Source organism: Xyrauchen texanus, chromosome 28 (genome assembly GCF_025860055.1).
Source record: "Xyrauchen texanus isolate HMW12.3.18 chromosome 28, RBS_HiC_50CHRs, whole genome shotgun sequence".
Classification (NCBI taxonomy): domain Eukaryota; kingdom Metazoa; phylum Chordata; class Actinopteri; order Cypriniformes; family Catostomidae; genus Xyrauchen; species Xyrauchen texanus.
Genome location: NC_068303.1, coordinates 2,577,967 through 2,596,393, shown reverse-complemented (window position 1 = coordinate 2,596,393; position 18,427 = coordinate 2,577,967). Strand labels below are relative to the sequence as shown.

Here is an 18,427-nt window from a genome sequence, read left to right as displayed (position 1 = left end):
ATATTGTCGATCAACGTCTGTTCGTGATCGGCATCGGGATCTTTTAAAGACATTGTTGATATCCGATTACATCGTCCTATCGCCAGCCCTAGTTTCAAATATGGCTATATTCGAAAGGTTGCAAAATGTGGACTAATCATAATAGTGGGCGTTTACATTGAAGTTAAAAGGAGATGCTGAAGCCAGAGGGCCAGAGACAGGGTGGAAAATGATATATATATATATATATATATTACTAAATTGTTTTGGTGCAAAAAAACATTAATAACATTATCAGTGGACCTCAGGGACGATAATAAAAATAAATAAATGCAACTCTTTGTACATGACTTGTATTTCCCAAGTAAACAAATAGTTTATCCAAATTATTTAAATAAACCCTCAGAACAAACAAAATTGAGTATGTACTCAGTACTATCAATTATATAAAGACTAGTATTGTCCTTTTTATTTTTGCATCAACTTGGTACCAAAATACCAGTATTGTTGACATCCCTAAACAGAGATAGTACGAAGTAACATTTTAAGCCCAAAGTATACTTCCGTCAGATGCAAATGCTAGGCATCTGCGTACAGGAGTGCTCGAGCCTGATTTGTCCAACCACTCGTACTCTGAACGTGCAGTCTACGCATGCATCTGGAGTTATTTGCACTAATTAGTGGGTCCACAAGGTGGCAACACTGTTACTGTCACAAAGAATCTCTAGAGGAAAATATAAATGGCTTAACATAAGGAGACTAATGTGAAAACAACAACAGTGTATATGCATGTCAAGAGTGTGTGCGTGTGTAAGGAGGTCAGGAAATAATAAATAACAACTCAAGTTCGAACGAATATAAGACACCTTTATGGTCTAAACTCTTGAAGATAAATATTCAAGTCTCTCAAAGCAGTTATAACGCGTGTGCACCAACAACCTGTGTAAGTGCGTACAGTCAAACAGACAACACTTTGGGATTTACTCACTCCATTTTCACTGGCACTCTTTTTCTTTGCTTTCCACTCTTCCAGCTGTGCTTTTGTTTTGGCATCGACTTTAACCAACAGTTTCTTTTCCCCAACCTGCAGCTCATGTAGCAGCCGTAGAGCTCGCAGAGTAGATTCAGGCTCTTTATACTCACAGAAACCAAACGCTGGAAGAGAAAGTGAATGTCTGTGAGGAGCTAGCAAGACATATTACTCAACATTATCAGTACATCTAAAGTGGAAACTAAATGTTATAAGGTGTTATATTGATGTTTGACTTGTTTTACCTTGGAGTTTCCCTGAGGCGCCCTGAACTCGCTTCCAGCTCAAGACCAAACCACATTTCTGAAATAGAAGTGTTCATGGTTAATATAACTCAAACGAACACTAAACAAACATTTTTGTAATAACTTATGTATAAAAACCATGATCAATGAGCCAAACTCTAATTGGGGCTAGGCAATATTGAATATTCAAGATATAATATGTGATTTCGGCTGCAATATAATATTAACTGTAAATATAACTTGCGAGTCTGTGAGCTGTAAGACAGATGCCTTAATAGACTCGGATTTAAACTTCAATAGCAAAAATAGCATTAGAGTTGGTAAGAACAATGAATTAGCTTGACAATTTTTTTTATCTACATGGCAACAATGGCTGTTTGGTTGAAATGGTGCTGCTAACAAAAAAGCCATTTCAGAGCAAATACAAAAATATTGAGATTTATACGGATTATCATTGATCCTCACGGCCAGCAGCTGTCTGATGAGCATGTCAGAGGCTTTCTCAGAGATGTTCCCCACAAATACGGTGGTAGTGGGGCCGTTGCTATCATCATTCTCTTTTGCCCGAGCGGCCACAGTGTCTTTCCTGGGAACAGCAACTTTACTGACCACAGACATCGAGGTGGGCAAAAGAACCTAACACATCAAAGAAAGATTAGTGTCATGAAAACCCACTGGATACTTAACCATGTGACTCTAAATTACCCTACAAAGTGGTTTGTAAAAATTTTAAGATGCATAACCAAGATACATACAACATGGTCCTATTAAAGAGCACCTATTATGGTTTTTAAACATGCTTAATTTAGTTTTAAAGGTCTCATACAATAGATTTACATGCATCCAAGGTCAAAAAACACTTTAATTTGCCCATAATTTAAATTGCTGCATTATCCTTTTTTCTCCGTATCAAAAATGACTCGTTCAATAATCCATTCTAAAGCATTAATTCTAAACTCCACCTCTCAGAGAGCCTACTCTGCTCTGATTGGTCCATTCTAAAGGATTCATTCTAAACTCCGCCTTTATCAGAAGCCTACTCTGCTCTGATTGGTCAGATGTCCCAGTCTGTTGTGATTGGTCTACCACTTAATGTAGTGTTTGAGGGCGTGTCAAAGCTGTTCACGAGCAGCCAATGAAGACCAGAGGCGGATTTTTTGTTACATGGGTTAGTACAGGAAGCAAGTCTGGAATTACTAACGACTCGTTTCAGGTGTTCAGAATCGGTTCTTTCTTTTGGGAGTCAATAACTCCATTGGTCGTGCACTTAAATTTTTGAAACCTTGCAGACTTTTTTTACATTCACAAACAGCGATATAACACTACATGAAAGGTAACAAAAAACATAATAGGTGCTCTTTAAATACTTGATTGTGATTGGTCAAAGGCTGCATTGTGTGGACAAATATTTTGGTATAACGACAGACAAAATTTTAAATTGTCTCAAATATTACATCTCAAATCAGTCTGCACTCTCTTTATGAAACTCATTGTTTTATGCCCATTTATTTATATATTGAGCAGATGTGTAATAAATGGGAAAATAGGGTAAAAAAAAACTAAACAAAAACACATGATTACCCTGTCATAACTATCTTTTACAGTGAGGATAATTACCGTTGGAGCTTGTGTCATCATCCCCATGTGGACTGGAATCATTGGAGTCCCTGCAAACAAATTTACAATGCCAGAACAGTAGTATGTTTTAGATGTACTGAATCGATTAGAATTCAGGCATGTTGTGCACAACAACGAGAGCACAGAGAACAGAAATAATAATGCAAAAATCTGAATCTTGAGAAACAGTTCACTCATTAAAATATATTGAAATAACGGTCCAAAGGTCTCCAACATATTTCAACAGTCCATCACCTTGTATTTGGATAAATGTAAATCAATTGAGCATGACTGACTGTACAGCCGTGGCCAAAAGTATTGCAAAGTTTGATGTTTCAGTATTTGTAGATTATTTTTTCACTTGTTTCTTTGGTATACTGGAAAACAATGATAAGAGTTTCATAAGTTTTAAAGGCTTTTATTGGCCAAAACATTACATTTATGCAAAGTGTCAATATTTACAGTGTTGGCCCTTGTTCTTCATAACCTCTGCAATTCGCTCTGGCATGCTGAATATCAGCTTCTGGGCCAAATCCTGACTGATGGCGATCCATTCTTGCCTTATTAGTTCTCGGAGTTGATCCCAATTTGTGGGCTTCTGCTTGTCCACTCGCCTTTTGAGGATTGACCACAGGTTCTCCATGGGATTAAGATCCAGGGAGTTGCCTTGCCACAGATCCAAAATTTCAATGTAATGATCTCCGAGCCACTTCATTATCACTCTTGCCTTGTGACATGGTGCTCCATCATGCTGGAAAATGCACGGATCATCACCAGATTGCTCCTGGGTCGTTGGGAGAAGTTGCTCTTGCAGGACGTTTTGATACCATTCTTTATTCATGGCAGTGTTTTTGTGCAGGATTGTGAGCGAGCCCACTCCCTGTGATGAAAAGCAACCCCACACATGGATGGTCTCAGGATGCTTCACTGTTGGCACGACACAGGACTCATAGCAGCGTTCACCTTTTCTTCTCTGGACTATCGATTTTCCATGATGTCCCAAACAGTCAGAAGGGGGCTTCATCAGAGAAAATATCTTTGCACCAGTCTTCTGCTGTCCAATCCTTGTACTTCCTGCAGAATTTCAGTCTGTCCTTGATGTTTGTCTTGGAGAGAAGTGGCTTCTTTGGTGACCTTCTTGACAGATGCACTCACACCAACCTGCTGCCAATATTGGGCTCTGCACTGGTGGTGACACGATTCCGTAGCTGACTCCTCAGGAGGAGATGTCCTGGCGCTTGCTGGACACTCTGGAAAGTCCTCAAGCCTTCTTCACTGCAGTTGCACCTCTCTCCTTGAAGTTCTTGATGATCCGGTAAATGGTTCTTTCAGGTGCAATATTCTTTGCAGCAATTTCCTTGCATGTGAGGCCATTTTGATGCAAAGCAATGATGGCTGCACGTCTTTCTTTCAAGGTAACCATTGCTAACAAGAACACAATGATTGGAAGCACTTCTTCCCTCATTTTATAGCAATCAGTCTGCTCTTGTAATCCAATCAGAATGATTTCACCTGACTAGTACTCATTCACACTTTCCCAGGTGCTGCTGATATGATTAGTGAAATGTTGTTGGCTGGTCATTTTATGCCAGGGCCAAAAAAAAAAACGTGAAATTCATTTTTTGTGATTTTGGCCAATGAAGCTTTTTGCAATTAGTTAAAATGCATCTGATCACTCTATGCAATAATCTAGAAACAATGTGAATCAACACCACAACAACTGAAGCAGAAAACTTTGCAAAACACAACATTTATGTCACTGCGAATGCTTTTGGCCATGGCTGCACAGTAGGGCTGAAATGATTAGTTGACATTAAATTGACAACATCAACACTAAAAATTTCGAAAAAAAATTCAGTTGTCTAATAGTTGTTTGATCTCATTGCAACATTAGATTATATACATTTGTAACGATGATGCATGAAAGACACTGAAGATGCAGCTTATAGTCCATACACACTCCAAACAGTAGATTGCAAAGTATGAGGGAATCATACCAAAATAATACAGACTCAGCTGGTGTTCTGGTCGAGCATATTTAAAGAAAACACTGGAGATATGTCTTTAATTCTGAAACTGGCATTTCTCTGTGCAGTCAGAGTCGCTTCTTTGAGTCATTTGAAGTGACCTAATCGGAGCCAGAGTTTGAAACTTCCCCCAGCTAATAACGTGGTGGCTCTGAATCATAATAAATGTGTTGCAGGTGTGTATCTTATGAAGAATTCTGTGATATGCAGCTCAATTAAGCAGAGTAGTAGGCCTGTCGCGATTACTAAATAATCGTCTCATCAGGGTTATTTGATCTAATGGTGATTATTGTGCATTTCAAATTCCAATCACACTCTAACGCCCAAATAAGGGAATTTTAAGTGAATATATAAATTAAAGGAACGGCACGTTTGTGTCATTCAGTTGAAGTCTGAGCATTACTTATCCGCACCGTGGATGTCAACCGGAGCAGCTCCTGTCCGGAAGAGCACATGAAGCGCTTCCCAAATGCTCTGATGCACACAGTCTGCTGAGACTCGCACCAAACTACCGAAAAATATAAACGAACAAAAATAAACTTTGATAGTGAATGCAAAGCGCTCCGGTTTCACTTTAATTTAACGATTGTGTAATGTCAAATGTTTCTGGTCAAAGCGGGTTCATTTACGCATTGTTAATGCATGCAGTGACACAAAAGAGACGCACGCTTACTTTATTTCATCAGAGTGATAAAATGATTAAATTAAATCTCAAAGCATGAGAAATAAGGGCGCATGGGTTTAATCCAGAGCATTAAAATAACAAAATTTAAGAAATTAGGACAGAAATATGTTACTATTGCATAATATAATAAAATTGTAAAATTACCTTTTTTTTAATATAATGTAAATGTTAAATTGACCAAAAATAAACTTTTTGGAAGAATTTTTTAAATATTTAAAACATTTTTTCATTTTATTGATGAGTTTCTAAAGCCTTAAAAAGGAAAACATATATCCCTATTTTATTATTTATTTGAATAAATATATGCTAAATATGTAAAAATGACTAAAAGTTTGAAGCACACATGCACCTTAATACAACAATTTAAAATACAATTAATCATGAAAGCACAAAGAGAGACAATAAATCATCATAGCCCTAAAACAGAAAATAATCGCAATTAATCAGCCAAATATCATAATCGTGACAGCAGAAGAGAGAGTTTGTTTTTGTGGCTTTTTATCCATTTTTCTCAGAATTTGGAACGCCCAATTCTCACTACATAGTAGGTCCTTGTGGTGGCGCGGTTACTCCCCTCAATCCGGGTGGTTGAGGACAAGTCTCAGTTGCCTCCGCTTAGGAGACCGTCAATCCGCGCATCTGATCACGTGACTCGTTGTGCATGACACCGCGGAGACTCACAGCATGTGGAGGCTCATGCTACTCTCCACGATCCACACACAACTCACCACACGCCCCATTGAGAGAACCACTAATCACCAACACCAGGACGTTACCCCATGGGACTCTACCCTCCCTAGCAACCGGCCAATTTGGTTGCTTAGAAGACCTGACTTGAGTCAATCAGCACACCCTGAATTCAAACTCACGACTCCAGGTGTGATAGTCAGCGTCAATACTTGCTGAGCTACCCCGGCCGCCCATTTTGGCTTTTTTCATAACAAAAATATCTGAAACTCCTTTAAAACAAAGTACATTTACTTGAGGAGCTATAATGCAGAAGATATAAAAAAATTAAAAAAAATCTGAGAAAGTTGTATTCTTGAATATAAGGGTATTTTATCTTTATGGAACTGGCACAATAAACAAGTGGAAAAACACTCTTATATTTAAGATACATTCTCTGTAAACACTTCTCAGGTAAATGTATATTGTTCCAAGCTTGCTTTTAGGAAATGCACCCCTGGTTTATTTTTAGGAATGCAACGATACCACTTTTTCTCTTCCGATCTGATATCGGAAATCTCAGTATCGGCCGATACCGATCCGATAGGGTTGTTTTTTGCATAATCAGTTTATAATATCTTTACATTATTGTGTGGAACGAATTGGGAGAACTCTTTAATATGTAAAGAAACACAAACCTCAAACTACACATTATTTCAATATAAATGTATCACTTATTAAGAAACACTTTATTATTAACTAGTTTACTGGATAATATAGCAGCAAAATTAACAGTAATTCCGGTCTTCAAGTCATCAGTAGAAAATAAATTTTTTCCAAAAATGTTTCAACTTGCATCTGGACTTTAAAGGATTCAGATTCACTCTTTTTTTTGTTCAATTTAGTTTATTCACACAATTATTTTTTGGAACCCATTCAACTTAAATATTGTTATAAATTGTAAACAAATACCAATTATGACATTAGTAATAATAAATAGTTATTATTATTATTATTATAGACTTTTAATTTTAAACACAACAGTAATATATTTAAATGTGCACTTTTTAAACCCTCACGCTTTTATTTTGACATTCTGAGCTCTCCAGGACGTCCTGTATGTGTCTGTTTGTGGGCAAGTTCACAGAAGTTTAATTCGCTTCTTATTCAAATTCTGGTAAAATGCTCCTCTGGTGTCGTATTGAGCATCTACATCTGAGATGTTGTTCTTGAGTAGTGCTCAAATATTGCGCACTGTGTGAAGGATAAAAATAGCCGCGAGTGCATCACTAGCCTGTGCTTGAGTTTGTGTCAACAGAGCAACACCATTCACTAACACGCTGGTGCTGCGTATACTATACATTTACTTATTAAACAGCCTTTTGTGATTCACAGAGCTGTCGCATGTCTTCACGTGGCTTTGAATGAAATGCACAAGTCATATAGACGGCTTTAATTGTTTTTTATGATTCTTTTGATGATGTCATTTTTGGAGCTTGACAGTAACGAACATGACACAGTACAGTTTGGATCAGGCTAATCAGACAGATATCCGATCCGTCTAAAAGCTTCAGTATCGGAGCCGATACCGATCCAGGTATTGGATTGGTGTATCCCTATTTATTTTGATTACCTGGAGGCATTGATGGGGGAAATCCAGCAAACTGTGGAGGAGGGATTCCTGGAGGCATCGTTGGAATACCAATCTGTGGCCGGGGCAGATGAGGGGGGAACGACATCTTGGGCAGAACACCCACCTTAAACATAAGTAAAACACATAAACATAATAGTACATTATCACCATAAAACAACAAATTCGAAAAATATAAATAAGGTCTTTCAAGATGGCTGATGTGACACCAACTAATTGACCTGAAATCACCTAAAACAAAAACAACACAAATTAACAAACTCTTAAATTAAGCAGTCGGGTCTTATATCAAAGCTCTGAAACGTATTTTAACCTGATATAAAAACACCAGAAATCCACATTAAAGAGCTTAACCGACCAAGATCAAAGTGAAATACCTTTAAGGTCTGAAATCAATGTGAAATTAAGGTGAAATCAAAGTGAAATCAACCTGAAATCAAAGTGAAATCAACCTGAAATCAAAGTGAAATCAACCTGAAAAAATATAAAATCGACCTGAAATCAAGGTGAAATCAACCTGAAAAAATCTGAAATCAACCTGAAAGGCCGAATTCACATTTCTCGAATGTAAATGTCTCACAACGCGACTGATTTTTAAGTTAATTGTCCAAATTAGTAGGTGTAAGATAGCTGACGCATTCAAGAACAAAAACTATATTTCTTCTGTAGCATGTAATGGTTTTAAAACGTTAATTCAAGCCGGTTGACGGAAATATCAGCGGGAATGAGTTCAGTCAGATGCTAGCCGTGAGCTAACGCTCACAAAAGGGCTTTATTTTGAGCTCTCCCAACGAGTAAAGCACTTAAATTAAATCATTTTGTAATCAAATTACATTTGCACTCAAATACATAATTAAAATATTAATTAATTTTACTTACTCAAACAAAATCGATAACAACTCGCTTCTCGCACGGAAAGCAACGAGACACCGAACCTCCAGTTTCCGGTGAAAAGGAGCTCTGGGAAAACAGGCAAATTAAAAGACCTCCGTTGAAAATGTCCTAGTAAGGCAAATTAAAAGACCTCCGTTGAAAACGTCATATTAAGGCAAATTAAAAGACCTCCGTTGAAAACGTCATATTAAGGCAAATTAAAAGACCACAAATGAAAACATCACATTAAGGCAAATTAAATTAAGTAAATAAATAAAAAAATAAAAATATGATATAAGTTATCTTAGTTTTATTTTAATATGCTTTTTTTAAATATACATTTGTTGATAATTAAAATGTTCTCACAAAGGCAAAGAATATTACATGTGATGAAAAAATATAAAAGACAATACAATAAAAAAAATACATCTGTAAATGACTCTGGATGGAAGGGTTTACATAATGTAAAAACGGGCAGATTATTCAAATTAAATTAAATATAATTAAATTATTTTAGTTTACCATTTTTGGTTTACCTTTTCTTTAAACTGTAATAATTCGTTTTATAGTTTAGTAAATATTTTTTTCATAATAAACGTTTAGCAGCAATATACTTGTTTGCAGAATATTCCCTAGAAAAAGGCAATCTGCAAATTAATATGCAATAAACTTTTGTTATAGACCCACTGTCCTTGTGGGAATTGACTAAACATAAAAATATAACATTAAATGTCCCATTCAGCAGAATTATTACTTTTAAATGCGTTTATTATTACATTTTCACCATATTCATATGACTAACAACGGGTGACACTCACACACGCAAAAAAAAAAAAAAAAAAAAAAACAAAAGTCAAGAAATTTTCAGGTCACGTTTCATACTATAATAAATAAATAAATAAAACAAAATTATATTTTGCCAAAATAAAAGAATAACACGTTAATTCATGATAGTTCCTTTTTTTATTTTGGGAGTAAAATACGAACAGGACATTTGCTAGTGTTCACCCTAGCAAATGTCCCTAGTGTTCGCTTCAAGCTGCATGTGAATGACAGGCGACGTCATCGAAGGCGGGACTTTCATGGAAAGTGCTGGAAAAAGACAAAGCACCACTAGTCCTTAATCCTGATATTCTTCCGGTATAAAACGTAGTACCATCACTAATGCACTGTTTTCTGAATATCGTTAACCATATTCCTCGCTATTGCTACTATTTCACATTTATTTTTGACAAAAAATATTTTTATAATATAATATAACATTTCACTAAGGCAAACATTTTGAGCCCATCTTCCCAGCTATTAGGTGTTTAAATAACTATCCCATGGCCATAGACAGATGCTCTTGTATTTGTTCGTGTCTGTAACCAGTTTTGGGTGTAATGCAATACTAAGTAATTAGTTACAGTAACGAAATTACTTTTTTCACTGGTGTGAAAATATTAAAGGGATTACTCTTCATTTTTCAGTAATTTAATTACAGTTACTTCTGTTGTAATTGTGTTAAATACTATATAGACTATAGAACAATTCCATAAAAAACAATATATTTTAATTTAACATCTAATATTAAAATGTATGTTTTCGGGGGCCTGGGTAGCTCAGCAAGTGGAGTCGCGAGTTCGAATCCAGGGCATGCTGAGTGACTCCAGCCAGGTCTCCTAAGCAACCAAATTGGCCCGGTTGCTAGGGAGGGTAGAGTCACATGGAGTAACCTCCTTGTGGTCGCTATAATGTGGTTCTCGCTCTCAGTGGGGCACACGGTGAGTTGTGCGTGGATGCCACAGAGAATACGTCTCCATGGTAATGTGCTCAACAAGCCACGTGATAAGATGCGCGGATTGACGGTCTCATACGCGGAGTCAACTGAGATTCGTCCTCCGCCACCCGGATTGAAGCGAGTCATTACGCCACCATGGGGATTTAGAGGGCATTGGGAATTCTCCGCAAATTATGAGGAAAAAAAATATGTTTACTAATTTAATGCCGCCCCCTTAAATTCTTTGGCCAGTTCATGAATAATTTATTTAATTTTATATGATTTATTTGAAAGAATTAAAAGAACAATTTCATCCTTGAATTTTTATCTGATCAAGGTTGATAAGGATTTTAGAAATTAATTAGTAAAACAATTACTTTTCAGTCCAAGTAATTATTACAGCAATCTAATTACATTGTAGATGTAATTAGTAGTTAGTAATTAATAACTTTTTTTTTTTTAGAGTAACTTACCCAACACTGTCTATGACAGTAGCAAATTGTAAGATTATCATAAAGAGACATCTAAGTATTTATTTCTAATGATGCACTTGAAGAATGTTGAGTTTTTAGATTAGTATTGTAACATTTAATTAACAATTTAATTAATTTCCCCTCATGAGATACACTATTGAGTCACTCTAGTCATTTTTCCCCACTAAAATATGTATTAACTATTATTTTGTAAAAGCATTTCTTAATTAAAACGACTTAAACATTTCAACTTGCATTTAGTATCTCTAGTGGCTACCAAATCGGGACTTGTGGGGTCTATCAACCCGACAAACATAAATAAAAACAACGTATTTATAGTTGTGTATTACTGCACTGCGTGGTGAGCGCGGAGTAATACAGCCGCACATTCAAAGGCGGAGTATAAAGAAAAGAGCCGCGCACGCTGTGTTCTCTCCTCTGCTTCCTTGAGTGTCAGTGTTGGGGGAGATCAGCTGTATCTTTGGCGATTAAATTAAATTAAATTAAATAAAATCATCGAAACTATCCAAGGTGAGTTACTGGATTTAACCTAAAACGATCCCATAAACTCTTACTAATCACGAGAGATGATTAGATGAGGGTTTAAATTCCCAGATCACCCTTTATTTGATCTAAAGCTTTACCGGATTTGTGATGATGCTAATGCCGGTGTAGAGTCGCATTTCTCCGGCCTTTAGTGTCACGGTGACCGTTATTTTCTTATTTAACTAATTCGAACGAAAGTTAATACTGGATACGTTTATTATTGGTCTTTAAGGCTATTTAACGCGAGTTGGTGAGCAGGTGCAATAGTATGATGTTAAACTTGCATGTAACCTTCCGTTTCTGTATTTTATTTTTATTTTTCCTTTTGTCATATATACATTTTTTTTTTTCCTCACTGTCAAAAGTCGAAGATGGCCCTATTTAGTGGTGTATTAAAACCATCAGATCAAATGGATGTATTGGAGTTTATACCCATTATTAACCTGTTTATCAAGAAGTATTCAGCTAGATTACTTAAATTATTATCATGCGGTCAGTAACCGTTTGATTTTTAGAAAACACGTGTTGAGCTCATTGTCCTTCTGCGCCATGTTCTTCCGCATCCGGGTCTTTTATGGACTGTTTTATTGTATAACTGTAATGCAGGACAACGTAACTCATCTTAGTAAATTTAGTGTTGCAATCAGTTTCACTTGCCTGCTTTGTCCAAATTGAACAAATATGAATAACGTGTCAATTTTGTTTCTCATTGTGGAGGGGGCGTTGATTTATTAAGGGTGGGCAATTGGTTGTCTCTAAACTGGACCAGTAATCTAAGGTGGCAATGCCCAACTTGGGCCCAGATTTGCCACCACCTCAGATTAGCCACAATTTGGGTTTCTATATGTCCCTCTCAATCTTGTGAACATCCTAAAATCAATGCTAAATATCAACCAAATCTGTTTCTGCAGATGCCTGAAGAAATGCGCCAAGAGGAGGAGGCCGAGACCTTTGCCTTCCAGGCAGAGATCGCCCAGCTGATGTCTCTCATTATCAACACCTTTTATTCCAACAAAGAGATCTTCCTCAGGGAGCTTATCTCCAATGCCTCTGATGTAAGACTGACTACTATGAGATGAATGATGCTCTAACAGGGCTGTATTCTTCTACACATCTCCTATAATTCTTGTTAAAGTGGGGTTATGGGCATAGAAATGAATACTTGTGTCTCTGCAGAATAAAAATAGGCTTTTCCAAATGTGTATGTGTTTTCAAACTGGGATATATATATATATATATGAGATTTGCCTTGAACCCTTTCATTGGATAGTTTGAAAATGCCCACAGATTGGGAAACACCCTTTATTGTTCTGCAGATACCTAGCCTCCTAGATAAGGGCTAGAGTAACAATTAATATGAAGGGGGGGCAAAACGTCATGATTATATGTCCCCTTTCAGTGCTAGCATGGTACATTTTAGTGTTTTGCTTATTGAACATTTAAAAAATCATATTTGCCTCCCACAGGCTCTTGACAAAATCAGATATGAAAGTTTGACTGATCCCACCAAGTTGGACAATGGAAAGGACCTGAAGATTGACATTATCCCCAACGTTCATGAACGCACCCTTACCATTATCGACACTGGTATCGGAATGACCAAAGCCGATCTCATCAATAACTTGGGTACCATCGCAAAGTCTGGGACAAAGGCCTTCATGGAGGCTCTTCAGGTGTTTTATTTTATATCATTAAATTGGTTTCTAATGGAGCATTTCGATTCCCTCAATTTGAAACTGCTCTTTACGGTAACTTGTGTCGTATATTTAGGCTGGGGCAGACATCTCCATGATTGGGCAGTTTGGAGTGGGCTTCTACTCCGCCTACCTGGTTGCTGAGAAGGTCACAGTCCTCACCAAGAACAACGATGATGAGCAGTATGTCTGGGAGTCCTCCGCTGGTGGCTCGTTCACAGTCAAGGTTGATCATGGTATGTTTATTGCTCAACTAACCTCAAGGCATAAATGAAACATTTTTAGGGTCAATGGTTTATACAATTGTCGATTATCCAGGTGAGCCCATCGGCCGTGGAACCAAAGTTATTCTTCACCTGAAAGAGGATCAGACTGAGTACATAGAGGAAAAGAGGGTGAAGGAGGTGGTCAAGAAGCACTCTCAGTTCATTGGATACCCAATCACACTCTTTGTAAGTGGTATTAAGTCATTTACAGAAGCAAACATTGCTTCGGGTCAGGAATTTTAACCAACCTCTTCACGCAGGTTGAGAAAGAACGAGACAAGGAGATCAGTGATGATGAGGCAGAGGAGGAGAAACCTGAGAAAGAGGAAAAGGAAGGTGAAGACAAGCCCAAGATTGAAGATGTGGGCTCGGATGATGAAGAGGACTCCAAAGACAAGGACAAGAAGAAGACCAAGAAGATCAAGGAGAAGTACATTGACCAGGAGGAGCTGAACAAGACCAAGCCCATCTGGACTAGAAACCCTGACGACATCTCCAATGAAGAGTATGGCGAGTTCTACAAGAGCTTGACCAACGATTGGGAGGACCACCTGGCAGTCAAGGTAATGTATTTGTTTCTGCAGAAGAATATTCCATTGACGTGTATTGGAACTTGAATCAAGCCGAAATGTCTGTTTTTGTCCTACAGCATTTCTCCGTAGAGGGTCAGCTGGAGTTCCGTGCTCTGCTCTTCATTCCTCGCCGTGCTCCCTTCGATCTCTTTGAAAACAAGAAAAAGAAGAATAACATCAAGCTGTATGTCAGAAGAGTCTTCATCATGGACAGCTGTGAGGAACTCATCCCAGAGTATCTCAGTAAGTAGCTTTGCCTGTTACAACATTTTGCATCTAATCATGAGACTTTGGAAACCAAGGAATGCATCAATTATAAAAATGGAAAGTTAATGGTTACTGGTCACTGTCACATGCAGACTTTATCCGTGGGGTTGTGGACTCTGAAGATCTGCCCCTAAACATCTCCAGAGAGATGCTCCAACAGAGCAAGATTCTCAAGGTCATCCGCAAGAACATCGTCAAGAAGTGCCTGGAACTCTTCGCTGAGCTGGCAGAGGACAAGGACAACTACAAGAAGTTCTATGATGCGTTCTCCAAGAATCTGAAAGTATGTCATGTAACAAGTTGAATGCATTGCAAATGTTTCACGTTCTTCCTGAATGCAAAGAGTAATTTTATTTTTTTATCCAGCTCGGCATCCATGAGGATTCTCAGAACCGCAAGAAACTGTCAGAACTGCTGCGTTACCAAAGCTCTCAGTCAGGTGACGAGATGACCTCCCTTACAGAATATGCTAGCCGTATGAAGGAAAACCAAAAGTCCATCTACTACATCACTGGTAAGACTTCAGGATCAATCGTGAGCTTGCAAAGAGTTAAACCTTGCATCTCTTGCTAATAATCTTTTCTTCACCAGGTGAGAGCAAAGATCAGGTCGCTCACTCTGCTTTCGTGGAGCGTGTGTGCAAGAGAGGTTTTGAGGTGTTGTACATGACCGAGCCAATCGATGAGTACTGCATACAACAATTGAAGGACTTTGATGGCAAGACTCTGGTATCAGTCACTAAGGAGGGGCTGGAGCTTCCTGAGGATGAGGAGGAGAAGAAAAAGATGGAGGAAGACAAGGCCAAGTTTGAAAACCTCTGCAAGCTCATGAAGGAGATTCTGGACAAGAAAGTAGAGAAGGTATGTACTCTCGTATTTAAGAGAGCCAAACCTCTGGAAAAGAACCAAGTTCTCTTTGCATTTGCGACATTCCTGGCTGTAAAAATTAAATGGACCACTTGGAATTGCAATAATGTTCAAATAAGTGCCTATAGACCATCTTTGGTTCACTTATAAGGGTTTGGAGTTTGTTGACAAGCCCAAATTTGTGAACCACCCTCACCTGAAAGTAAACACAAAATCCTTCCTTTAACCCAAAGTGATAAGTCCTTAATTCTTCCAAACTTTGTTACAAACAGGATTCCTAGTCAAACACAGTTGTACAAATGGTGAGTTTGTAATGCTGGTTTGTGCTTTGGTTTTGCCTCGTGTGTAATGAGTTTGTCTTTTTGTGACCTAACATGTTCCATATTTGCATAAAATGCATTTGAGTGCACTAACAAGTGTTTCGTGATCTAATGGGGAATGAACCGCTATGACCTTGAAGACAAAACTTGCCCTACTAGTCTAATGCTGCTCTCGTCCAATTTCTCTCCAGGTGACCGTATCAAACAGGCTGGTTTCCTCACCCTGTTGTATCGTGACCAGCACTTACGGATGGACGGCCAACATGGAGAGGATCATGAAGGCCCAGGCCCTGAGAGACAACTCCACCATGGGCTACATGATGGCCAAGAAGCACCTGGAGATCAACCCCGACCATCCCATCATGGAGACCTTGAGACAGAAGGCTGACGCAGATAAAAACGACAAGGCCGTGAAGGATCTGGTCATCCTCTTGTTTGAGACAGCTCTGCTCTCCTCTGGATTTTCGTTGGACGATCCTCAGACACACTCCAACCGCATCTACAGAATGATCAAACTGGGATTGGGTAAGACTTTCTGACCAATCAATTGCCTTTAAATGGATTTAGGAATGTGTGTGCATGCATTTTGTGGCTATCAGTTTTCTAAAGAATCTGGAGCGTTTCAAATTGTCTTCCATTTGAACTAATTAGTGAATCCATTTTAAATTGATTTGGCTGAATGTTTAAGTTCCCCCCCCCCCAAATTTATTAAGTGTTTAGTAAAAATATGTAAGTAAATTATTAATGGCAATGTACCTTTTAATAATTAGTTTTGTGTGAAACGCTGAGCTATTTTAGAGCAAATGCATAAATCTTGAGCATACAAATAGTAATTTAAACAGATTAAAGATTATATTTGCCTTTCACTAATGTCATATCTGCTTCAGGTATTGATGAGGATGAAGATGTGCCTGTTGAAGAGCCAAGCTCCGCCCCTGCTCCTGAAGATATGCCCCCTCTTGAAGGAGAGGATGACGCCTCCCGCATGGAGGAAGTCGATTAAACACTGCTGATGCAATTTTCCTCAATCATTCCGTATCGTTCCTGTCATTCCCTCTTTGACCTGTTGAAGGTTAACCTGGTCTCAGAAGTGATTCAAAAGAATCCTAATGTATAACTCATACTGTCAGCTTTTGCTCTGTTTTGAGCCATAATGTACTTAAGTGTGTTTTTTGGTTTAAGAAATGTCAATGGATTAATAGGTTGCTGCAGTATTGTCTGGGCACAATAAGCACTGTGTTTCACTGATACTGAGGCTGTTGGCTGTGCTGGATTGAATCGAGCATGATTTCTTTCTGCATGGAAGGGAAAGACTTTTTGCCTGAGTACAGGTGTGTTTTGTCTTGTTTTTCAGAAATTAAAACACATGGTGAAACCTTCTTTTGGGTGCTGTCTGAATTGTCATCATTGAACGCTATTCTACTGTAAATCAGTCCCACTTAAGTCATTGATAAGTTTGTCCGTGATGATTAAAAACTAAGGATTTTAGAAGTTTAAAATGTGTGTCAAGTTAGTAGATGTGATCGGTCAGAAATATGTAAAAAAATATATATATATATATATATATCTATCTATCTCTCTGGATGGAGGGATTGTTTATTTTTGTTTACTATAAGCCCCAGAAAAAAATTCTGAATGATGACTCATTGACTTGGTTTATTTTATTTTTTTTTGTTTAATGCATTTATGTTTTAAAAACAAGGGCTTCACATTGACAAAGTGGTAAATGTGGATTGTTGCAAAAATATTTAAACTGGGTAAACCATTTAAATAGTTCACGTTTTGCGAAGTCACTACTACAACTTCTATTTGCCGTTTTTGAAAAGTATGTAATTAAAATAAAAATACTCTTGCAGCAACACAACTGTTTAGGTGGGTCTTAAACAAGCTTTTTTTTTTTTCTAGCCTATAAGTGACGAGTGGAAAATACTACCAAACACATTGGAAATTGTCATTTAAAATCCATGTTACTACTATCTGTGAAACAATTTTGATTTGTTCATGCTTGTGACTTAAGCTAAAAAGGAGAAAAAATTACAAAATGCCTCAAATATAGGCTGATTAAATTGTCATGCAACTAATGTGCTATATTCCTAGTCTAGACAGTTCTGTGCGAGGAACAGACCGTAATTCGTTATTTGTTTGGGGGGGAGAATTGCTTCAGCCATCACTTTACAATCTTTTCCCGCTTAAATGTGCTGCGTCATACCCGTCTTGGCCAATAACATTTGTGCAGTTTCTTCTACTCTTTCTCCTTATATGGCGTTAAGTGGGATGAGCTTCCGGATGATTTGCACCTGCAGAAGGCGGCAAAATCTTGCCAGTTTAAATAAAGTCTGGACATTGAAAAAAATTACTCCTGTGTTTCCTAAAACAAAATCATTCGGGTTGGGAACGGCGTGATTGCAAATGCGAATAAAATTTTTATGTTTGTAATAACACAAAATCGGAATTTAACGTCTTTTTGTGGTGGCGTCTAGAAGCGATCCCTCTGTTCTCGCGCATGCGCATTCAGATGCTTTCCCCTATGCTTTTTTTTGCTCGCATCTCTGCGTATTAATGATGGAAAGCATTAGAAACTTCCCCAATTATCAATAATATAACATTATTATTATTGTTGTCGTTATCATAGAGTGACTATTTGCAGTGAAATAGTCTGGTGGAAACAAATACAAACCGCTCCTGAATGTGACGATCTGGGTTCTAATACTCCTTTTGACCCAGTTTTCCCCATCCTGTTTCCACTCTTAATATTTTTATTTAATACTACTTATAATGAATATAAAGGGTTGATTTCCTCGCTGTGATAGGTTGGTTTCTAAAGGGTATCTGTGGGACTCTAAATAAACACTGCAGTGATGCCTTTTTAGTATTTATTTAGGAGTGCAAAT

At 37.7% G+C, this 18,427-nt stretch overlaps 2 protein-coding genes across 2 annotated transcripts in view; one reads left to right on the top strand and one right to left on the bottom strand.

Annotated features, from left to right (window-relative positions):
- The window catches only part of rbm25b (RNA binding motif protein 25b), a 32,148-nt gene extending 23,293 nt beyond the window's left edge, over positions 1-8,855 (bottom strand). The window contains exons 1-6 of the mRNA XM_052095863.1: positions 8,780-8,855; positions 7,883-8,006; positions 2,872-2,921; positions 1,720-1,890; positions 1,255-1,312; positions 968-1,134 (exon numbers count right to left, since the gene is read on the bottom strand). Coding sequence (XP_051951823.1) covers positions 968-1,134; positions 1,255-1,312; positions 1,720-1,890; positions 2,872-2,921; positions 7,883-7,988 — 552 coding nt within the window. The 5' untranslated portion in view covers positions 7,989-8,006; positions 8,780-8,855. The remainder of the gene's footprint in view (positions 1-967; positions 1,135-1,254; positions 1,313-1,719; positions 1,891-2,871; positions 2,922-7,882; positions 8,007-8,779) is intronic.
- A 2,545-nt stretch (positions 8,856-11,400) lies between these two features.
- On the top strand, positions 11,401-16,916 carry hsp90ab1 (heat shock protein 90, alpha (cytosolic), class B member 1). The gene is made up of 12 exons (XM_052095485.1): positions 11,401-11,536; positions 12,463-12,606; positions 13,018-13,224; positions 13,322-13,481; positions 13,564-13,697; positions 13,772-14,074; positions 14,161-14,326; positions 14,443-14,633; positions 14,717-14,864; positions 14,942-15,210; positions 15,728-16,061; positions 16,424-16,916. The coding sequence occupies exons 2-12, from the start codon at positions 12,463-12,465 to the stop codon at positions 16,537-16,539; spliced, it is 2,172 nt and encodes a 723-aa protein (XP_051951445.1). The 5' UTR covers positions 11,401-11,536; the 3' UTR covers positions 16,540-16,916.
- The last annotated feature ends 1,511 nt before the right edge of the window (positions 16,917-18,427 follow it).

Excerpts from the sequence above, each read along its gene's own strand:
- hsp90ab1 (XM_052095485.1), top strand. The coding sequence starts at position 12,463 with ATGCCTGAAGAAATGCGCCAAGAGGAGGAGGCCGAGACCTTTGCCTTC. Across the intron at positions 12,607-13,017 it reads TTATCTCCAATGCCTCTGAT|GCTCTTGACAAAATCAGATA; the intron begins GTAAGACTGACT and ends TGCCTCCCACAG. Across the intron at positions 14,634-14,716 it reads CGTTCTCCAAGAATCTGAAA|CTCGGCATCCATGAGGATTC; the intron begins GTATGTCATGTA and ends TTTTTTATCCAG.